We start from the raw sequence: 24855 nt of genomic DNA, 5'->3' as shown, positions 1-24855 counted from the left end.
GGAGAGATAAGTTGGGAGCTTGGGATCTGCAGATGCTAACTACTATACATAAAACAGATAAACAAGGTCCAACTGTATAGCACAGAGAACTATATTAAATACCTTGTAATAGCCTATAATGAAAAAGGAATTACATATATATATAAAATGAATATATATATAAAAAATGAATCACTACGCTGTATGCCAGAAATGAACACAACATTGTAAATCAACTACACTACAATTAAAAAAAAGAGAAACAACAGAAAACAAGTAGTTACATACTTCTGCATTCATAGAACTAACACAATCTATTACTGGTGAGGTAACATAATAACACTTACATACCTATTGCATTTAACAAAACATAGTATAATCCAACATAATGAGATTACATACTAAAATACATTGGAGAACATTATATGAGGTTGGGAATAATGATTAAAATTTGGGGACCACTTTAGTGAGGAAGTGAGATTTGAAATATGGCTTCAAAATGGGAAGAATTTGATAGGTAACAGAATTGAAAATAAACACTCTAAGGAATAGTTTTGTGGTGAGGATGATGGTGGAATAAGGCTGAAGGAATTAGGCGCTGATGGAGGGTAGTGGGAAGTACATAAAATTGAAAGATGGTATGAATACCACTGCAAAACAAATCAAAAAAAATAAAAATAAACCAGATATGAAGTTTACAGTCTAGTGTATACCATTTACAGTAAGTGCTTTATGGCATCTGCTTGAGAAGAAAACCTTGATAGCTGATGGTTAGTTTCAATACTTGAAGGATTTCTAGTAAGAGGCAATTTAATGGAGAGGACAGGATGTTTTGCCGCCACGAGGATGCGTTCTCCATCTCCGCCTGCAGGGGGAGCTGCAGCTGCTGCGCTAGGAAAGCCAGTGATGTGTTCCTGTTTCTCCAGCGCTGCTGCCAGCCATTGCCTGAGCGCTGCGAGATCACTAAGACACTCCTGGTTTCCTGTTTGTTTTGCTTTGTTTTTTAATTGAAGTGTAGTCAGTTTATAATGCTGTGTCAGTTTCTGGTGTGGAGTATAATGTTTCAGTCATACATACACATACTGTATTCCTTTTCATATTCTTTTTCATTATAAGTTATTGCAAGATATTGAATATAGTTCCCTGTGCTATACAGTGGGACCCTGCTGTTTACCTATTTTTTGTATAGTAGTTAGTCTCTATAAATCCTGAACTCCCCATTTGTCCCTTCCCACCTCCATTCCCCTCCCCTGGTAACCATAAGTTTGTTTGCTCTGTCTGTGAGCCTGTTTCTGTTGCCTGTGGCTCTGGGTCTTCTCAAAGGGCTCCTGGCCAACCACGCTGCGCTTTGCCTAGGACTGCACTGCTGCGCACAGTCTCCCGCACTCGTCCTTTCTCCTTCCTTCCCTTCACTCACGGTCAGCTCTGCGTCTTGCTCTGATGGCTCTCCAAAACTCTCCTTCCTATTTTCTCTCACAGACATTTTGCCTAATAAATCTATTGCATGTTTTATCCCGCTTTAGCGTCTGCTTCTAGGAAGACCCAGACCAGCACGATATGGGAACTATTTATTCAGTAAGGCTCTAGATCAATACTGGTGGAAAATGGTTAGAAAAGTGCAGTGACTAGTGGTTAGAAAAGTGCAAATTTCAATCAACGAACTCTGGCTGTTGTGTTAAGATAAATTTTACTTCCAATTCTCTCTCTTCCCTCTGTTTTTGTTTAATGCCCATGTTCAAACAAAACAAAACAAAACAGGTTATTTCTTTAGTTTTCTGCCAGGCTTTCATAGTTCATCATTATGAAGGACATCGTAGCTCAGGGAATCGATAAGCAAGTGGCTTAGATATGGTAGCATTATCAAACTGAGAAAAGGCTTAAGAACAAAGTATATTGTGTGTTTGCCCCATATAAGCCTTTAATAATTCAGGTTTCTATGACATATATATTTAGGACAGTAAAATTTAGAGAATAAAAATAGAGAGTAAGGGAGATCTACATACCTTATTAGTGTTTGTATTGATTCCGATGAGAAAAACAAGTTCAGCAAGGAACAGGCTACAGCAGAGATTTTTGTGGATTGTTGTCCTGGTGCTTTGAATTTCACTGAAGAACCAGAAGGTGAAAATGCACATGGCGAGGCAAATCAGTGAAATAATTATTCCTAGTTGAGTGATCCTTGTAAGAATATTATAATCTTTAATACCCTAAGGGAAAATAATAATACAGCTGTTAACAGAATAACTTAGTAGCTTGTCAAAGGAACTATAACATATAATGAACTTCCTTTTTTGGTGAAACATTAATCAAAATGTTCATAAAATGTAAAAATACAAATGTGCATTTAGATGAGAAAAATTTTGTGCTTTTGAAAATGCTCAATATTCAGAGAAATCTGATATCAATCATACAGCACTTTAACAGTTCTGTAATTAGTGATTCTTTTCTAGCCATAGTATATATTAGTATATGGTTTAACAACGTTATCATCAACAGTTTTGATATTAGAAAGGAAATTCATTATTGTAATGTGAACGTGGTTAATTAAAACAGATCTATCGGGGGTAAGAACAAGTCTTATTTCTATGCAGCAATTCATTTAAACACATTAAGCAAAGGTATCAGAAATGCTGCATATATAGAAATGCTGCATACATAGAATAACAAAACAGTCTAGATGAGAGACTTGAAATGAGAAAGGTTGGTTGCATTTTAACTAAATGGTTTTATATACAGAATAGAAGCATCTTTGTTTACTTAACATTCAGAAAAAAAAATAGCACCTTTATCACTGACATTGTGGTGAAGCAGATTTATTTGACTACTTTATATATTTGATGGAGTCTAAGCCTGTATGGAAATAAACCTGTAATCTAATCAAGATTATGATGCAGAGATATAAAGTAAAAAAGTTATATAATGTAAAAGCAAGATGTTACTGATGTAAAATACATATTATGAAGCTATTTACGTTAAAGAGATTTTTCACGTTTAAAAATCTTGTATTATTAAAAGATGACATTAATTATAAATGTGCTAATACTTATTGGCTAGGTATCAAATATTCTAAAGAATTTTGATACAAAAGCAAAAACCCTTTAAGTCCATGATACATTAAAATGTATAAATGGTCATTAAAAGCAGCATTAAAATCTAAGAGTCAATGGATAGATATTTAGCACACAATCTACTAGAAATTATAGACTAGCTAAGTCTTACACTAAAAATAACCAAAAATCCAGACTAGATATGTCATAGAAGTTAGGTAGAAAAACAGACTAAAAAAAGATACTGTTGGGGTTTTATCAATTAATTAAATATACTATTTATACCCAAAGGAAACATAAAAATTAATTATTCTTATGAATGACATACAAAACACAGACAGATTTATAAATATGAAGTGGAAAACTGCCTTACAATGGAAGAACTAGCAGACATCAAAATTGCAAAATGTGTCAGGTGATTACAGCGGCACGAGGTGTGGGTCTCATTCGAATATGTCAGCTCACAGCCCTCGGAGGACCAGCTGCCGTTCATGGTGTCAGGCAAGTAGTTCCAAAACGCACACTGACTCCTATGCTTCTCTGTGGTCTGAAAAAGAGACATTTTACTGATGGAAGAAAGATAAGAAGTTATCCATATGGTATCATTTTTGTTATATTTAAAATACCATTTTTGCATATCAATATAATTAAAGCTCTGCCTAAAAAGTGAAGCATAAAATCAATGCTAATAAATGAATTTTGCTGTTGTGTGAAAGAACTGAAATTATACTGCGATGGTGCTATAGCTTATCAACCCTGCATCACAGACTTGTGAGAATTGTTATCAGCTGAGATCATGCATGTCATTTAGAATGGTGCATGACATATCATATTATCTTCAATAAATGTTTGTTTATGGAGTATACACTAGACATTAGTCATTGATCCAGTTGCTAAAAATATAACACTGAACAAAACAGAGAAACTGTTTGCACTGTTGACCTTACATTCTATTGAAGAGACAAGAAATTATTAAACAAAAAAGATAAACTTGGGAAAGGAGAATAAAAGTAATCTGAGGAGGCTTTTTCTAGATGACGTTAAAGTAAATACTTTGATGAAGTGAGAAAGTGAGCCCCGGAGAATTGGGAACAGAGTGTTCCAGACAGTTGGAATGGAAAATGGAAACTCTCTTAAGTGAGATTCAATGGGGATCTTCCAGAAACATTGAGAAACCAGTGTAGTTCAAGCAAGGGGTGAGGTAAAGAGGAGTGAGGATAAGAGCAGGCAGCACGGGGCTGATCGTGTAGACCACAGGATGGGTGTTCAGTAACAGCAGAGTCCTCCTAGTCATATATTTATATTAACTAATCATAACAATGCCTAATGCACTGTAAGTTTTCATAATGATTTATTCATAAAGTATGGTGCACATTATACTTGTTTCTTGTAGAAATAAAAACTATTCACAATTTTATAACAATTTGTAGTTAACTAGGTCCTTTCTCACCTATTTCATTTAATTTGACCCTGAAAAAAGCCCTATGAGGTACGTATTGTGTTGAGTGTTAAGAGATCACGAGATATCTAAAAATATACTCAAGCATAACCACTGGCGAGTGGAGTAACACAGAATCAAACCCAAATCTTCAGACAACTACTCATTAAAGAAAATATTAGTGGAGTATCAAATATGAGACAGGCACTGTGCTTGGAGCCAGAGGTCCTCAGTTGAAAAGATAAAGCATCTTCCCTCAGGGATAATAGAAACCCAGATGGTTTTAAATCAGGCAGTTGCTTTAACGGCATGTATACAAATCCCAGCACTTGGATCAACAGTTGGCGCTCTGGAGAATCTGACTGGAGTGAGTCTGGGAAGACAGTGGTTAAGCTAAAATTGGAGAGATGTCAAGAAATTTTTCAAATAGGTCAAGCTATGTGAAGAAAATGGAAACTCTACATCTAGTTCCCCCTAAACAGCCAAGAAAATGCCCAATCCCACACGTGTTAAAAAAAAAACAAAAACAAAAACCCCACATAAACTAGAGGAGCCAGAGGGACTCTAGAAATGGGGAACTTGAGTTACTTGAGAGTGTGTCATGCAAAAAACAGAGGGTTAAGTGAGGGTCTGTCTACATGCGGAGCTCTCAGTATCACCTACCACATTCTCTTCATTCTCCTAATCCAAGCTCTGTCTACAGGCATGAGGTTAAAAGGTTTCTGGGAAACTGAAAGGCCCCAGAAAAGTGACTTTTAGGTGGTGGATCTTCCAATGCAACGGTCAGAAACCAGCCTGACGTAACTCTCTAAGGAAGCACACCATTGCCACAAGCCACTTGAATATGCACGTCTTTCAAATGCCTCCTTATTAGGTATGAATACCTACCAGGAACCACCAGACCTCCGGGGCACACACTCTAACATGAAAGACAAAGAATAAAGGCCAACAAGCCAAACAGAGAAAAAAATCAGGAGCAACACAATGTTGGGAGCAGAAAAGAGTTTTTTCTTTGTTTTTTTAAATGCAAATGATACCGCAGAGAGATACTGCACCCATAAAACAAAGGCAGAGTTTAAAAAATAAGAGTTTTCAATTATAATTAAGTATAAAGTAGAAATAAAAAAATGTTAGAAAAGAAATTAAAAATGGAGAAGAAAATTTAAAAAGAAAAAAACCTCAGAGTTTCAGCTGAGAAGTCTAATATTTAAATAGCAGGAGCAACAGAAGAGACCAGAGACACTAGAGCGGAAGAAATTAACACACAAGTTATATTTAAAAAATTCCCTGAAACTGAAGGCCGTACATTTTCATACTGAAGAGACTCAGATTATGCCTAGCACAGTTAATGAAGAAAGATCCACACCAACGTTCATCTTAGATTAGAATCTTGAGAACAAAGGTAAGATCTCAAAAGTTCTAGACAGAAAGAGACAGATCACATGCAAAAGAATGCAGATTCTAAGGAAAATATCAATTTGTGTTCAACTTCTCCAGGTAAACCTTGGAAGCTAGAAAACAATGAGCAAGGTCTAGAAAATTCTGAAGAAATAATTATTCTCAATTTATAACTCTATACCCATGGAATTTATCTAGTAAGGATAAGATAGAAATATAGATACTTATCTCACAAGATAATGTGAGAGTTCAAAAAGTTGACTTTCTGGGCATCTTTTCTCAAGAGCCAGTGGAGAATATGCCACCAAAACACAGGGATAAGCCACGAAAGAAGAAAACAGTAGCTCAAGGAAATGTTGAAGCTGACACAGGAGAGAGATGAGTTGCATGTCCAGGATGAGGTGGCAGGAATGTCCAGGCTGATAGCTGTACAGCAGGCAAAGAGCAGACCATCCAGACAGGATCAAGTTCACAGAAGCCAAAAAAGGATGTCTGTAGAAATCATCTGATAATCTTATGTATTTAAATGTTTGCTGAGGAGATTTATAGTACTGTCAGAAAGTTTGGGGACAAATTAGTAATGGATAAACAGAAATCTAAACAAATAAATTTGAGGAATTTACTAACAGCAGGAGAATGGTTCGGCTTGCTGATTCAGGTGTGAATTACACACTGAAAATTGATTTAATCAGAAACTTGATGAAACACGGGAGAACAGATTGCTGGGGGAGCGGGAGGGTGTGTCTCCCAGGGAAAGAGATGTATAGGAAAACTAAATCCAAATTTTCTGCAGATGGAAGTCAACAGATAATTCCTATTTTTTAGACTCTTAAAATTAGAGGAGTTACTGGGTTTTGGGTAATTTGATTCCTCAGAGTCTCACTATCCTTATCTGTAAAATGGAGATAACAGTACATACCTCATGGGGCTATTGTGAGAATTAAGTGAATTTTTTAAAAGTAAATAATTTAGAACAAAGTCTGGTCCCATATAAGCATTATTCAAGTCCTGGTTGCTATCATTATTATCATTATCAATATTATTATAAAAGCTATGATTAATATTATTCTGAGGTAATGAAACAGTATATACTAGTTGGTAAAATTGCAAATAAATTGTCAGGGGATCAGGAAACTGAAGGTGTGATAAATGAGACAGCTTCTATTTTCCTAGAGAAAAAAAATGGGATCAAATTTTATTCTTAGAGAAGGTAGGTGTGTTAGAGAAAAGCGGTGAAATTTCAGAGTGGTCATTACTTTGAATGGGAAAAGGATTTGAACAGAGAAGATTAAGGACAATCAAGCTTTCTATTAACCAAGGAGAAGGCTGTGTGTGTGTTTTGTTTTGTTGTTGTGTCAGAGACTGACCAAGTGGGCTGCCTTTGGCATCTCTTCAGCTGCCAAAACGTTCAGCTAATAAAAACTGCAGAAAAACCATGAGACCATGTGAAAGAACAGCGTTTGTTTTCTAGTGTCAAAAGGACATTTGCATTTAGCATCTGAAAATATCTAAATTTAGGGTCCATTCTTAAAACAGTTCACACTTTCTTTCCCCCTCAGCAGAATGCCTACCAATGCTTAGGTCTGAACTACTATTTATGTGCATTTTCTATGCATTTAGTTTCTCTCTACATCAGATGCCTTTCTTTACAGCGACACATTTGGACCGTGCGTAAGCATACAGAGTGGCCCCTCGGTATCCACAAGGGGTTGGATCCAGGATCCCTGCTCATTCCAAAATCCACAGATGCTTAAGTCCCTTACGTAAAATGGAGTAGTATTTGCATATAACCTACGCACATCCTCCTGTATACTTTACACCATCTCTAGATTGCTTATAACAATTAATACAATGTTAATGCTAAGTAAAGGGCCTGCAGCAAATTCGAGTTTTGAGTTTTGGAACTTTTTGGCATTTTTTTTCCCTCCAATATTTTCGATCTGCGTCAGGTTGCGTTCACGGATGCAGAACCTGTGGCTACAGAGGGCTGACTGTATGTTCTTTTAGTCCTCTGCTCCCCATAAACATGCACATACAATTACCCAGCTCCAGGGTTCTCTAAACGGAGCTTCTGAGGCACTTTGCATCATGTACTAGGACTGAAATTTGATTGAAAGCCCAAGAAACTATCAAATGTAAAAATGCAGCAAACAATATAATTTAAACTTCCCCACTCATTTTTAGGTCTATAAAAACCCCCAATACTTGGTTATTTCTAATCATGTTTTTTTTTAATCATACAGTTTTATTATACACGGTTTTAAAAAAAGATTTAGACTAACATTAAGAGTAAAATAGTCTCAGATGATTTCTTTATGAAATATTGTAAATTTCTCTATGATTTTATTTTAATCAGCACCCAAATCTCTGCAAATATTATTTTAAATGACAATTATTAACCAAACGTCTCCGTCATTACATAGGTAACATTTATCCCTTTGATACTTTTTAATTACTTCTTCCTTAAAGGTATGAACATCTTCCAAAAATGAGCAATATACTTAAAAATAAAACTAAAATACAGCTTAATTTCAGGGAATCAAATAGGTGACATCCTTTGGCTTATTAGAAAGTTTGAAGGTCACTGGAAGTACAAAATTATTTTATTGAAAAATTAGTTTAAACCACTTTACTCTTCTTTTATTTTAATTTTGAATCTGTTCTTAAACTCAAGAACTCACATGCCATTAAAGTGAAGTCACAAAAAAATGTTCATTTCTTTGAATGTTTCATAGCCATAACCAACAGTCACCAGAAACGCAACTTACCTTTATGTGACTTAATGTAAATGTTATTTTTTCAAGTTCATACAATGTGGGTGGGTTCGAGTTAATTGAGACTGATATTACTGAAGAGATGACTCTTCCTTCTTCTTCGGCTTTCTCAGGACTCTGAGGTTCCAATAAGAAGTTGTCCGATGATGAAAACAGAGAGCCAATGCTCTTATAATATAAAAATGCAACCGCAACATTGCCTATCAATTAAATAAGTGTATTCAGTGAAATTCTTATAAAACAAAAATGTATTTAAGCTTTTAAAATAAACATAAAAATTGACCAGACAAAATTTTTACTCTAAGGGAGTCATACAAATCCGCAGACACTGAAATGTGGGTCATAATATACTTATGCTTACACTGTCAAACCACGGTAAGCCTATTCTCTGACCCCTGTGATTCTAAAACTGATCGTGGACTAACATCTTCTTGGCACAAACTGTATTTAGGATAAAAGTAGGCCTAGATAAATTTACATCCAAGTACTGACTAAGAACCAAGGTGCAAAGTGTATTCACTTGAAAAATAAGATTTTGACTTACTACTTAGCTGTGCAAATATATGAATTAGAAAGATATTGGGGGGAAATAAAACAGATTTACAGCATTAAGTTTAAAATTGAAAGAGTTGTGAGATGCCACTGAGTTTAAACTCATGCCCAATGAAATGTCTGCTATTTAAATCGATGACATACAGTTATGTGAACTCGGTAGGAAATTTACAGCCTTTCAAGGCAGCCATTTGTTCACATGCCTGACACTTCCCAAACACAGCATGTTGGCACATAACTCCAAGGCGGAAATGTTCCCTGATCAGTCTGGATTATCATGTGACCATTTTCCCCTTCACCTGGACACTATGCCTGTATTAATGGACCTCAAACTGCCTTGGTTTTTGTAACAACTCATTATCACTGATATCAAGTGTGTGAACAACTCAACATGGAAAACTATTATTTTTTAAAATTCCTGTTGCCACTTAGGTCATATTCCTTCTCTGTCTGCCGTAGAGAATCATGGACAGTAAATTGAGGAATTTATATTTGGAATTTACTCTTGGAATTGAAAGTTGTGGTTTTAGTCATTGCTCCTACTTGGGTGTCCCTGCATAGACTTGAGCTTTCTTACCTTTAACATAACCTAGCTCTTTACTAGGATAAGGTGGAGACCAAATGAAATAGTACATAGTCTTCTGTAAAATGTAAGGTGCTATCTTAATATGATTATCATCATACTTATTAACAGAAACGTGTTTGCTTTAGAGACTTGGAGAACTTAGGAAGAACTCTATCATATTCAGTTGTTCCTTCAAATTTGTGACTACAGCAATTTGAAAGGCATAAATGAATCAAAATCTTCAATACAAATGTTGACAATCATCAAAAGCAAGGGACTGTGATACAAAGCTGCAACCCTTCACATCACAATATCACACTAATAAATAGTATTCTTTGGATATGATTATGTGAGCTGGAAGTTGCAGAAGTACATCACCATTCATGTTCTCTACCTTAATCTAAAAAAGCCCCACAAGACACTGCTAAGAGCCTTGCTGAAATTCAGGCACATTGAATATTTTCCTAAACTTTCAACCCAGAAAGCTTACATCAAAGAAATAATGTTAGTATAACATGGTTGGGCTAGTGAATTCTGTTAATTCCCGGAGGTGACAACCAGCCCAGCATTTGCTGTAACAGACCAGGGCCTGAAGCAGAACCTGGAAACCTCTTGAGTGAGCTTGACCTAGTCCAGTCGATGAACCAGTTTGTGCAACAGCCACTTTTCAGGGGGTAATAGTGGGGAACTGTCCAAAATCAAATGAAGCACCAAAAAGATAAAATGGATTTTAAAAATCTATTCATCACTCCTACCCCTTCTAAAGGAAAATATTTATTTAACATCAATTTTTGACATTTGGTAAAAGGAGATTCATGTCACATAGAAAGGTTCAAAACCCCCTTTTAATATCTTTATGAATACTGTTTCAAATATTTGTCCATTATCTTCTTTTTTGGGGAAGCCTCTTTTAATTCCCATGATTTCTCACTAATTTCAGGCCTGAAATTTCATTTAGCTCTCGTATCAAATCTGTACCTACTTTCAGTAAACTAGGGTTTCATTCCCTAATGACAGGGACTATAAAAAGATTAAAAACCCATCTGTGCCTCCTTTATTTTCCTACTAATGCCTCTATGCTGCTTTTAACTAATGTATGTTTTTATTAATAGGTTTTGCCAATAAGTGAATAATCACACGTAGACATCATTAAGTGGTTTCGATCAGTTTCTTAGCTTTGCCCTTTAAGATTTAACCTTGAGGAAAACAAATTTTCTCCCTCTGCTTTCCTGAGAGCTGATATTACTGTCCCTTTCAAATGTCAGAGTTTGCCTGCATGATTATGAAATGAAACAAAACTACCATACACTCAGACAGGATCTCTTTGAGATATTAATTTCATGACAATTTCATCATCTGTCACTATGATAAGTATTTTCAATGTCTTTATTCTCAACTTCTAAACACTACTCAAGATTGTCTTTGAAAATACAACAGTTTAACACATTCTTTGGATTTGCTCCTAAATATTATATGTGTGCTTGGTTAATTAGAATATGATGTAATAGGGTAAGAACCATGGGTTCAATGGCAGTATGGCTTAGTTATTTTTGCTTTTTATGGCCATCTGTTTCCTACTTTTGAATAAAAAATGGCAAGAAAGAATGGAGAGGATAATATCAACGGATTAGAAAAAATTCCTACAGTAGCACCGTAAAAAGTTTTTTAAAAGATGGTCTGAGAATAAGCGTCAACATGCTTTTTAACAATAAAGACTACATCTGTTTTATAAAATGATGTCTGTAAGAGACATATGTGTGTTGTTATATATAGTTTTCATTCATTTGTATGACCACTTACTCATGCTTTGGGAAAATATTATAATTCACATTTTCCTTAAGTCATATATTTTGACCTGTATGGGAACAACAATTGTATTATTAGCAGAGTTTTTTTTTTCCTAAGTGCATTGAACTAAGAGAGCAGATAAAGGGATAAATTAAAATAGCAGCTGCTCCTTTGCCTGTGTTTAGGTGACAAGGAAAAGCTGTTCGGGGCTGATTTCTTTGTTAATTCCTCCCCTTTAAGTCTTAGTCCTGTACCATTTGCTGACTTCTTGCTCCTTAGTTTCAGTACCAAAGAAATGAGGAAATTATGCTAGATAATCATAACGTTACCTGTGAGTACTAGCATTCCTGAATCCCATTTCTCAAGAAAGCCTGCCGGTAGATTAGTTGAGTTTACTGTACAAAGACTAAGAAAATGACAAGTGGACGAGAAATCCAAGCCTAAACATAATTTTCTATCTTTTTGAACACTATCACTATTCACCTTCCTCATACAAGCACAAATTCAGTCTCACAGTGAGGACTATGAAGGATTACTGGAGAGGAGATATTAAAAGAACTCCTTGAAAATTACAGCATCTATGTACCGCTGCAAGGTGAGGAATGAAATACAGTTGCTTTGTGTTTTTCCACTGGGATCTTAACAATATTCGACAGTTACAGAGTTGGAGGTGAAACAAGAGGATCTTAATATCATCAGCTAAAATTCTCCCCAGGTATTTAAATCATAATGAAAATCTCAAGTACAAATATGGAAATTCTGTACACAAACATAAAACATTTTTTCTATAGAAAACCACACATGTTCTATGTACATATGATGCAATCAAATGTATGATAAGTATTTACTGGAAAATGTCAAAATATTATATATAAGATTGTCAAAGTCCTACCATTTGAATCATACGCAGCTTTTCTCTTTGGAAATATCTTTATGTAATCTCCGTCCACGTTCATATGGGGATGAGTATGTTTCATGTGATAGGAATCAAAATAGAAAGCTTTGAGAGCTGAAACAGAACCACGAAAATCAAATTCTCCGCAATTAGTTTCATCAGGGTATTTATTGAGTTAGAGACAATTTCACCTATCATTCTATTTCAACTTCTTAATTACAGCAGGTAGAATGAACATATGCTAAACATGTCTGGACATTATAATTTGTATTTAAAAATCTTATTCAAGATTTTTTTTTTTGATTTCACTATAGCATTCATGGTTTAATTCTATATTTATTGAATTAAATAAAAGAAAACATGTATGTATACAAAGAAGCTTTAAATCATAATTATCAAGGCAGACAAGCAACTACAATCTAATGAGAGGATGTTATGTACAATATAATTTATTATATACAGAGCGATTGAATTAAATTCTTGAGTGATAATTTCCTTACCTCATGTATTTTCACCTTTGTCATTCAGGAACATCATCGAAATTTAGGCTCCTATGTGTTGGTCACAATGCTTTCTACCTTAATTTTGAGTAAGTGGTGAATCTTGAAGAGATAATGATTTTTGTATATCTACTGCTGCATAGCAGGGTGACATCCAGAAAATACAATACAGGTGTGTGCAATGATTATTTCTGAAAGTGTACCTTGTTTCCTCAAGAAACTTCCTCCTCAGTCTGATCTAGATTCTTAATGTTTTAAGTATGAGATTTCATACAGCAAGAAACATTCTAATTGACTATGTTAATTTCTTTATATTATCTAAAGGTAAAGGAGTCCTAAGGAGAAATTTAGATATACCACTTCCAGGACGAAGATATATGCCCAAATGATCTCAAAGGTAAAAGTAAAAAAAAATCTTCAAGGTCCAACATTAGAAAGGCAGGAAATGAGTACGTAAAATAGTGGTCTCTCTGCAGACCACTGCAGAGACGCTAAAACTGGTGCTCACGCTGCAGTGTTAGAAGTCAGGATGGCATTACCTTTAGGGTGCAGGGCGTGGCTGGCAGGAGGCAGGAGGGGGCTTCTGAGGTCCTGATTGTACAAGCGTGTTCACTTCGTGAAAATTCGTCAAGTTATACTCTTTTGATAGTGCACTTTTCTGTATGTGTGTGCTTCAATAAAAATTTAACTTAAAAATTAACATCCTATATCTAGGAAATCTGTCTGGACTATCATTAGTCCAGGCAGATCCTACCAAGTCATGAGATGACAAGGGAGTAATCTCTGAGCATTTAAATGCTAAACAGTTGAGAAATAGGAAAAGGTAGAGGGTACCGGAAAGAGGCAAATTGTATGAAGTCATCCTTTTTATTTATACCACCCTTGTGAAATGCATTACCATTCATTTCTGCATTGATTAAAAAAAAAAACCAGCCAATTTAATTAACAGTATTTGAAATAGTTTCCTTCCCTTCTGAGAAGAGCTTGTTTGGAAAACACTGTTGCTTTGACATTGACCTTGACTTCTTACCTACGTCACTTGAATTCGTATCAAACTGAGTGTTCTTTTGGAAGTTCTGAGAGATCCTTAAGGCAGCTTGTTCAGCAGCATGGATCAGTTTTGTAAGTTGAGTTCTTCTATGATTCATAGATAACTTGTCCCAAACTATAAATGTATCCTTTTGAACAAAATTATTCACAGTTTTTACAAACTCCTGTTGAAAAAAAAATAAGTATATCTCTTAATCTTACTTTAATCACAGATGTAAAGAAAAATTTAAAGCTTAATTATAATTGAGTTAAAACTCAGCATACTTACAGTAAGAGTTGAATTAGAAAGGATGTCCTTGGCTGCATTAGTGCTGTTCGTGTAACCCAGTAATGAGGATGATTCAGCTAATACTTCTATATACGTAATTATATCCACTGGTGAAAGATCTTTCACAGAATTTCTATAGACCTCTTGTAGCAAAGCCATGGGTTCTTTGATGTGTCTGATCTGAACAAAAATGAGTTCAGAAAAAGGAAACCAGTTTAAAGTACCACTGGATCTTTTCAAGAATAAACACTGTATACTAAATATATTCTGAGTTTTTCTTTTTGTCCTATACATTAGTAAGTTATCAGACTAAACCTAAACTATAATATGAAACACTGAAACCTGAAGATTAGCCAATGACCTAAAAAGTATACAAGTTACTTCAGGGAGTAAATAGCATGTTTGAATGGATCATTTTTAAAATGAGCTTTTAAAAGTTATAATAAATTACAACTTAATTTGAACTAGATTTTAATCAACCAGAGAAAATTCTTTACATGATAAAATGGAAATTTGCTTTAGTGGATTGTTAATGAGTCATATTGAGACTCACACTTTCAATCACAGGACAATAATTTTATGAATGTTCTACTTATTTACTCCTTGAAATAGTATTTACTTTGAGGTACAAAATCTAGTTGCATTCAACTATGTCTTCTTAGAATGTGGGAATGGCTTGGGGTCAAAGTATGTTTTTACTACTTTATTCATCAATGTTCTTTGCATGTTGAAACTAACTTTCAGTATATTGAACAGTAAAAAAGTAACATAAGTTAAATATGTAAAAGTCTTCTTCAGTACTTTGGGGATTTTCCAATTAATCCTGTCTCTGACTGAAACAAAATACTTAGATCTCTAAACGAACATAGTTTCAACTCTATATGAAGATCCACTGCTTGTTGCTCTTTTTAAAACGTGCCATTAGAGATTTTAATGGAAACCAAAGTGTCAAAAGAGAACAGATTTTTAATTCAACTTCTTTACTCACTTTTGCTAAAGTTTTACCAATATTCTCAGCAATACAGGCATTATCTAAGTGGCAGTCTGCATTCACAATTTCTGCAGGAAAAAAAAAAAAAACACATTATATGGTAAGTTTCTAAAAATAGCTTTCCTAAGATAATTATATTGATTCCAATAATTCTGCTCACTTACTTAAACATTGAAAACATTCTTAACACTTGAATTTCATTTTCATTTTTTTTATGAAAATTCATTTACTTAAAATTGTTTTCATTATTCATTACCCTAAAACTTTAGTCATAATAAAAATTCACTTAATTTTCTTCATTAAAATGCACGGTATTTTATGGAATCTAGAAAATTTGTAGCTACCCTAAAGAATAGGGCATGTTAATTACATAAAACATGTGCATGTGGTCTACAGCTTCCATTAAATAAAACAATACCTTTTCTTACTTCATTTTATAGATGATAAAGGCTCCTGGTACATTTCTTGGAAGGTGTAGCTCTTTGATATTTCACTAGATAGTACATATTTTATAATACATAAAGTTTCATCAAACATAAAATTTAACAATATAATTTACCTTGGCAGTAAGCGCCATCATTAGGTGTGAACTGGGAGTTTCCTGTGGATGTCTGATAACCTTCTTTGCAGGAGCAGTTATACCCACCATCCACATTTTCACACACGGCATGATCACCACAGGCTGCTGACTCACTGCACTCGTCTATATCTGGAAATAGGTGAAAAAGTAAATTTTTAATTTAGTGCTTATATTACCCTGTTGATAACAGTATTACATAGAGATTTGATTTCATGGCAAATTTTAAAAGAAAGCAAGGAAAATCTCATCATTAGGAAGATGACAGAGCAAACTTAGGTGCAGATATATTTTTAACTTTGATTTGGCCAATCCACGTTGACAGTATCCTAAAAATGTTAACAACAGGCCAACTCTTGAGTTGTTTTCTGAAGAGCCTGATTCATCGACAAAGTCATTAGAGTAATTTCTATCATTGATGATGTAATATTTTTTCCTAATTTAGTAAGAATCCAATTTACAAAATACATTTGGAATTCTTTGTCTCCTAGTATTACATCAAAATTGATTGTAACAACTCAGTTTAGAGTAACCTAGAGGGCAAAAAAGAGTGGCCCATTTTCTTTCCAAAGCCTCACTTTTCCATGTAAGTTAAACTAAAATTTAAGATGTAGCAGAACGTGTGATTCAACTCCCTTAAAATTTTACCACAAGTTATTGCTTTTGTTCAGGTTATATTTTACTATGATTCTTAATACACAGCCATCGTAGATAAAGTAACAAAGTGTACAGGATTAAGTCTCAGATTTTCAGTAGCTATATATCAAAGCTACAATAAATGTGGTAGGTCATAAACTATATAATTTATACTTTTAATTTAAAATTTTATATACTACAGTGAAACATGTCTTAAAGTTACAAATAAAGTATAAATGCTCTGCCAGTAGGCAGAGTTCCAGTAGGGAATGATTCCAAGGAAATGAAGAGTCCAGATCATTACCTTCAACCGATGCAAAGATTTTTGTGCTCCTGGCCTCACTCTAACATCTTGCTCTGACATCTTCCAGCTAATTTATGTTAGATTAATGAACAAACCTGTAATCTTACATACATAATTTGATTTTTTAAAAACTAACAGAGTGGTACAATACCATTTGCCATAAAAAAGGAGGAGTAATCAAAGTCCAATTAAAATGTCTTTGAGATAGTTATCTGAAATGTAGCTGATCCTAATTTCTCATTGTACAAATGCAATAAGGGCACACACACACACACACACACACAAACCATTAAAACCCATAGGGCCAGAAACTGGAACTGACAGTAAGCGTTTTGCCATTTCTTGGAGAAATTTCCATTAACTAAGAAGGTGATGGTACTGGATAGAAGAGGAAATTAACAGGCCTGAAAAAGAGGTCCAACACCCCTTGTTCTTCTGCCAAATCTATTTATTCATGATCTGTACTACCCAATCCAATACCTTACTTCTACAGGAACAAATGCTGCCCTACGCCCTCACGCTTGTCCTCCTATTTTATGTATGTATATGCTCAGAAACTGCCACTCAAAAAAAAACAAACAAACAAAAAAAAACAACAGAATTAAAGGAGGGAGTGGCAGTGGGCTGACTCTATGTTCTCCTAACCCACATCTCATGTTTTTAGATGCCTTCTATGGCTAACTGGAAATGAAGTGTTGGTTTCTCACAATTTCAAACTCATTTGAGGGTGTCATGTTTCTTCGGGACTTTGTCTCTAACCCAGTCTCTGAGCATCATACAAATCTTGGTTCGACAAACTCAATTTTCATCCTCCCTCCTGTACTTTGAACACAGGTGAACACAGTCGTGGTGCTCATACCTGACTCTTATGGCTTTCCCCTGTGCATCTTCCATACCCTGTGGTGCTTATTTTGGGTCTCTGCCCTAGTTTAAGCAACCCCCCCAGCACCCACTCAGCTGTTTGCTTTCCCAGCATGTCAGCCTTGGACCCACTAGGGTACTTCAGCCTCTGAACTTGTCACCAAGTGACAAATGTTGATCTGTGAAATAACGAGGGCATACCCTGGGAAACTGGCATTCAAGGTTAGGATTCCATAAATTTTTACATCCTGCCTCCAAATACTCATCGTCCTACCAAAGAAATGATTTTCAAACCTTAATCATCCCATCAAAGTAATGTTTTCTAAATTGTTCATAATTTTCTTGTTTATATTTTTGTTCCTTTAACTTGTTACCAAAATGTCGAAGTGAGGTGCGCTGAATTTGACATTCCTCTCACTCTGGGCCCCTTTAGTATAGCTTACTGTGTTTAACTAGTAGTGGTGTGTGTGACCCCCCCACAACTGGCTACGTCAGGGTATCAAAGAGCTTCCGCTACCCTCAGCACATCACTCGATGCCCTTTGCTACCTAGTAGTATAAAGAGATTCATAAAATATTGAAAGAGTGTCCCATGTCCAAATGGGATGAAACTGGCTTGGCCAAAATGAATGTGGCTACCAGTTTACATCAAGATCCACCCTAACATCTCTTGCAATCACTTGCTGGGCCTAACTGGATCTAAAAAGACCAGTATGAATCCTTCTTCCTATGGGTAAATGCCCTGCAGGGACCTTAATTCAAATCATGCCTCTAATACTCATTAGCTTTGTGACCTTGGGTAATACTATAAAAAAAAAAAAACCTTTTAATTCAAAAGAGTTCTTTTCCATAGGAAAGAACTTAAAGGAAATGTACTTAAAGGTGTTTGGCGTGGTGACTAAGATATCCCTGGTACTTGATACTGGAACTGGAAATCAGGTCCCCTGATTCTACTCACACTGTGAGGAACCCTGTGAGTATGTAGGTCTGGAGAAAACAGATGGATAATGAGTGTCTCATTACATTGCCATGTTCTGATGCTCCCCAGAGTTGTACAGAGAAAAGGAACCCCCTCCCCCATCTCAATGAAAGCTAAATTGCTGCTTTGTAATTATTTCAGTCAGGCTAGACTTGATGTACTATATTTAATAACTGATCCGCTTTTTCCACTACCAACCTAACACTCCGCTTAATACTAAGAACCTGATTTTGCTAAATGCAGGTGCATAATAACACGCATTCGCTTGTTTTGCACATCAAAAAATTCATTTGCTACTTTTTCATTAATCAGGTTATGCTTGTTTTTCATGTCTAAAATGAGCCAACCCAGCGGTGTTTTATCATAATCTTCTTTCAAAACATGATCACATGATTGTTTTGATTTTTATAATTTTCATCAATAACTGAATTTTCTAATGTTGTTTAACTCACAGACTGCAAAGAAAAGATAAAATGTTCAATTACTGGAAGTAATTGGCAAGACAAAATTGCATGTTAATATTATTCAAAGCCAGGAAAAAAATAGGTACTTATCAGAGTACCTAAGGCAACAGGACATAAAAAGTTACAGGTAGTAAATACTGCTCTCAAGCACACACAGAAATTGAGAAGAAGCTCTTGGGTTCTACTCATTTGCTTTAGGGGAGAGTCACTTTACTCTTGGATGCCTCAGTTTCCCCACTTGTGAAATGAGAATCTAGAATAAGGTCTCTCGGGAATGGGGCGTCTGAAGTTCTGTCTTATCCTGATTTCAAGGGGAAGAAAAATAGGCATGAAGCCAAATCTCACCCAAAGCCTCTGCAACAAAATTACCTCCTCTGTGGAAAATAGTATTTGAATACTGACTAAAGATAAAGAATTTTGCTTGGGTCATTTCTTGCCCTGGATTGGAGTTTTTCATAATGTATTTATAGAGATTCCTATGACTATAATTAACAGACCTGTCAAATTTCAGGATCAGCTAAACTTTCAAAGCAGAAGCAACACACTACAAGGTGATACACTAATGTAAAAAGGGAGCAGAATTGTGGTTCTCTGTTCAGATTCACCGAGGATTATCATAGTGCACAACGAAAATTACTACAGGACTGGGGAAAAAAAGAAAAGAAATAGCTGCTCTGCTTCTCTAAAAAGCTTAATCTTAAGGACAACACAATTGGTGAAAAATAACGGTTTTCCAGAAAATGACTTTTTTCACTGAATAATCCATCAAACAAAACAGGTAGGAACTGAAGGACTCAATATTGGGTATTGGCTTTAATTTAAGTTATTGTGTGGACTGATTACTTAAATAGTGAAGAAGGGAATTAGCAAAAACATAGGGCTGTTCCACAGTATCTCAACAGTAAATGAGTACTGGGAGAAAGGGTCTTGCATTACAAATGTATTGCGATCGCATACAATGTTGGCTTTCACTCATCTGTGTGTGTGTGTGTGTGTGTGTTTGCTCTGTGCCTGTGATTCATTTTTTTTCTAATACAGGAATTCTCTACTTTTAGGGAGCACAAACAGAGAAATACAGCCCTTTGTGAATTGAGGCATATTAAAGAAACCAGGATCAGATGAAAAGACAGATGTCTTCTAGAGCCAAGAGGGAATGGAGATCAGAGTTAAAATTGTATTAAATTCCAGTGATTAAGATGTTATAGGTTAGATTTCTTCATTAACTGGAACTTTTCTAGTAAAGCGCATAGAGCTATACAGTCAGAACTCAGCTAGTAAAGGTAAAATATACACACATTTATAACATTTAAAACTGGCGACAAGCGTATAGACTTGAGAAGAAGGAATCGTGAGGTACTATAAGTTTTCTGGGCAGGATTTCATAGATTCTTATTTCTTGAATATATTGTAATGCTCTATTCCAATAAAATTTTTTTTTTTTGCTGTGAACACTTAATGATAATATTCTCATTCAACAGAAATAGCATTATTTTCTCCTATTTTAGATCATCTATGCCCTTGCAAAGCTTGATCCACTGCATTTACATGATCCAGGTCCAGGTATGAGAGTTAAGTGGCCACGCACTTAAGCCTCCTGTGGAAATAACAGTGGCTTTCTAGATTCAAGACTGTGACTGTGGTCCCCACTTCATCCTAAATGTGTGCCTCTGGGGCAGCCCTCCCCTCCCCTTGGCTATAATATAAGAATAAAGTCTACCTTGTTTACATAGCAGAGAAAATGCTGTGAACCGTAAGTACACAAGGCAGGGTAATTTCTTTGATAGAAACATTTCAAATATTTTATTTGAACATTATCTCTGAACTTACCATGTGTGTTAACAATAACATTGCCAAATTTCTCCTTAGCTTATTGATCAGAATCTCTCTAGGAGCTCATCCAAGGCTTTAGTGTGATGTAGATTCTTTGAGGCATCTCTGGTTTATCTAATTACAGAAAGCAGAAGCAGTATCTTGCTTCTGTCCAAGCCTATACAGTCCTGAGTTCTGGTCTCATATCTATCCCTGACTATGTAATTAAACTCTCAGGGCCTCAGTTCACCTATGAATTTCATAGATTATTACCAATCATAATTAATTATACCAGTTGTTCATAAATTAGACAGTTTTTAGAAACCATGATTAAGATAATTTATAATTTATTTTCAGTGTTAAAGTCTTTGTCTAGAGAATGTGCCTCTGAAGATCGTTCATCTTTTGAAATTTCTAAACAATCTTTTTTGCTCAGACTGTAATCCAAATTCTGTAGGCTCTGATAAATCGAATGCATGACCAAAATACAATAGACGGACATTTAAAAAAACTATAGATATTCCCTTCAGAATCACAATAATAGTTCACTTAGGGACTGAACTGAAATTATTATCCCTTTAGAGGACATTTTAATGAACCTGAGATGAAGTTTTAAATAGGACCCAGTGTTCACAAGAACTTCATGCAGATTTTAACTGTGACTAATTTTCAGCAAAGCACTAGGACGATTTTTTCACAAGTAATGCCTGTCTGAACATTCTCTAGGAAAGCACAAGGCTCACCTAAGAGTGCATATTTATAAAAGTACCAATATCTTGTGATACAAATGACAATTTTCTTGAGTGAACGTATTATTTTAAAGTGTAAATATTTATTCTGTTGCTTGCCACCATGCTAGATTTCATAACTTACTGATTTTTGGGGGGTAAACTTTTGATATTATCAAAAAAATTCTCTTCTTTTTACATTCTTGGATAAATATACCATAGTAACTGATACAGCATTAAAGAACTAAAGGGATTAATTTCTGGAAGTATCTAAAAACTGCGGTACAATCAAGAATTGACAGGATTTGATTTGCATATTATTTAATCTCTGGAGGTAATAAGCAAGAAGAGGTAGGTACAGATTTTAAAGTAGATGGTTGAACTTACCTACGCAGACGGTTCCATCATTTGTGATAAACTTGTCTTGTTTACTGCTGGATCTGAAACCGGGTGCACACATACAATAGTAACTTCCCTCCGTGTTAGTGCAGTTGGCATTTTCACCACAGGACTGGGTTAAGTTTCCACACTCATTATCATCTGTGGACACACCAATTTACAACATTATTTTTATATAATTGAGATGAATTCCTAATGTTTTCCATCAATATTTGGTAACTTTGCCTGTTAAATAGTTTGATGTAATGTGATGCTTAGTTCTAAGAAAAATTAATACTAAAGAATCCACATTCCTTACTTGCTTTATTCTTGTTTAAACGTGAAATCTTTGTTGTTGCAAAGAAAAACAGAATCTCCTACTTCAAAAACACTAAACATAGCTGTTGCACCTGTATTATTTTTCAAATTTCACATATAATTTAATTATTATAATGTCAATGAATATATACTCATTTGTGAACCTACAATACTATTTATAATCAGTCAAAAGTATACCGTAAGTTAAAAATGAAACATCAGAGATTACAAATTGATGTGCTCTAATCACGTCCCGTTTATTTTAATCACTTATTCTCCGGAAGAATTTTGTGTTACTAGGTCTGCATCCTTTTATTTATTCTTTAATGGATTTATTCATTACCATAGGCATCGTATTGCTCTGCAAAAGAGCACACAAATACAAAAAATTAGATCATGATCAATGGTCCTTACCCTTATACTCATAACATAATTTATTAGAAAAGATATAGGTTCAAAAATCTTTTTTTAAAAAATCAGAAAGCAGATTTATATTATCTGTTAAATAAATGAAATGGAAAGTAAGTGTTTCTTAGAAGTGATCGTGATGGGCTGGAGGAGACATTAGATCCTGTTGTAGGTTGAACTGTGTCTCCCAAAAAGGTACATTCAAGTCCTAATACTCAGTGTCTGTGAATGTGAACTTATTGGGAAATAGAACCTTTGCAGATACAGCCCAGTTGAGATGAGGTCATACAGAATTAGGTGGGGCCCATGATGGATGTCCTTATAATATGTACGAAATTCAGACATAGAGTCACAGAGGAGAAGGCTATGTGGAGAGAGAGGCAGAAACTGAAGTGATGCAGCTGTGAGTCAAGGAAAGCCAAGGACAGCTAACACTCACCAGAAGCCAGAAAAACAGAGGCAAAGATTCTTCCCTAGACCCTTCGGAGGGAGCATGGGCCTTCCAACCCCTGGATTTCAGAGTTTTCGCCTCCAAAACTGTGAGAGAATAAATCTGTGTTGTTTCGAGCCCCCGAGTTAGTGCTAGTATTTTAGGACAGCCTTAAGAAACCAACAGACCCAAACTGGCTAATCTAGGATAGACACCATTGACTAGACAGAGAGAAGGAAAGTCACTACAAGGAAGGCAAAATACTGGCACACATGCAAGCATGGGGTTGTGGAGACATTTCTGAAGGTTGTTAGGCAGTTAGATAAGTGGGTGCACTGGGCAGATAGTTGGAGGAGAGGGAGGATGGTCTGGAAGGCGGTGTTATGCCCGCCTCCACCATAAAGGGGCTTTACTTCCTCTAAATGAGTGCCAGCAAGAAGCCGGTTAGAACCCAAGAGCTGCACCTGCCCAGGAGCAGACAAGGACCGCACCAGCCATGGCCCAATGCTCACTGTAATATAATTAGCACTGTGGTTTAGGCTCCGCATGAGTTTTTCTGCATGCATCATGGGGAAGGACATGCACAAAAGGCACCAAACAAGACTAGGCATTCCAGGGGCAAGAGCTGTCAATCAAGCAAAAGACCCCCTCTGTGCAAGGGTGTAAGAGAAAGGGCAAGCGACGACCACGGCTTTTCCTCCCTGGGGTCAGTCCGTCTCCCATCTTGGAGGTGTACCTTCCCTTTGCTAATAAATCTTCTAAAATCTTTTGCTGCACAGCACTCCATCTCCGGTCTGAATTCTTATATTTTGGTAAGACAAGAACTGGGGTCATTTCCTTTCCCCTTTTTGAGTACAAAGGTAGAGGGAAGACTAATTGGGGAGCACAGGGGAGAAATCATAGGGGGTAGTTGTGAAAATAAGTCAGGTTTGGAAAATGTCTTGAATTTTCATTCTCCACTGCAATCAAGCCAAGGTTAATCTATTTTTAAAGGATGAGTTGTGTACCATTAAATTTATACACAGGTTATTGCACACATACAGTGATAACTAAGAGTTGAGGATTTTTCCCAAATGCTTTATAAATATTAATTCACTTAATCCTTACATAAATTCTACGTACCCTAAAAAGCAGGTACCCTTTTTATCCTCTGTGACTGGAGAGGAAAGTCAACTATAGAGAGGAGAAGTAACTTGTCAAGATCACACAGGCACTGAGTTACAGAGCCGGGTAGTCTGGTCCCAAAGCCTGTTCTCTTAACATCTCTTAACTTCACCAGGTGCCAGACAACATCCAGCTGCCTCTGTGAGGATCATTTGAAAAAGTAAAAATATAAGATCATACTGATATCTAATGAATGAATGGGTTTATTTTGAGGGAAGGAAAGAAAGGTACTGAGGTAGAGATTTCAGAAGGAAAAATAGAAACTTTATCTATTTTTAACTTAAAATTTACTTCCACTTAGCCATTTTCAAGCATTACAGATACAAGTTAACATATGACAGACAACTAGAGGTGAATTCCTCTTTTTTCTCAAAAATGACTACTGTGGATGGGTCAGGCTGATTTGAAAATCCTATCCTTTCAAGATATTCAATCTATGTATTCTGTTCCATAATTTTATTTTAAAATTAATGTTTTATCACTTTGACTTATTATATTAATTATGATAGGCCAACTGCTACAAATATATCCAAACATGTAATGGGGTCAATTTAA

General features: G+C 35.5%; 1 protein-coding gene across 1 annotated transcript in view; it reads right to left on the bottom strand.

Moving 5' to 3' along the window:
• ADGRL4 (adhesion G protein-coupled receptor L4) overlaps nucleotides 1–24855 on the bottom strand; it is a 110534-nt gene that overhangs the window by 29082 nt on the left and 56597 nt on the right. Inside the window, exons 3-11 of the mRNA XM_010963353.3 lie at nucleotides 21990–22142; nucleotides 15805–15954; nucleotides 15243–15313; nucleotides 14255–14434; nucleotides 13967–14150; nucleotides 12434–12550; nucleotides 8631–8836; nucleotides 3400–3573; nucleotides 1983–2186 (exon numbers count right to left, since the gene is read on the bottom strand). Of these exons, the coding sequence (XP_010961655.1) occupies nucleotides 1983–2186; nucleotides 3400–3573; nucleotides 8631–8836; nucleotides 12434–12550; nucleotides 13967–14150; nucleotides 14255–14434; nucleotides 15243–15313; nucleotides 15805–15954; nucleotides 21990–22142 (1439 nt within the window). The remainder of the gene's footprint in view (nucleotides 1–1982; nucleotides 2187–3399; nucleotides 3574–8630; nucleotides 8837–12433; nucleotides 12551–13966; nucleotides 14151–14254; nucleotides 14435–15242; nucleotides 15314–15804; nucleotides 15955–21989; nucleotides 22143–24855) is intronic.

Source organism: Camelus bactrianus, chromosome 13 (assembly GCF_048773025.1).
Source record: "Camelus bactrianus isolate YW-2024 breed Bactrian camel chromosome 13, ASM4877302v1, whole genome shotgun sequence".
NCBI lineage: Eukaryota > Metazoa > Chordata > Mammalia > Artiodactyla > Camelidae > Camelus > Camelus bactrianus.
This window is presented reverse-complemented; position numbering and strand designations above follow the sequence as displayed.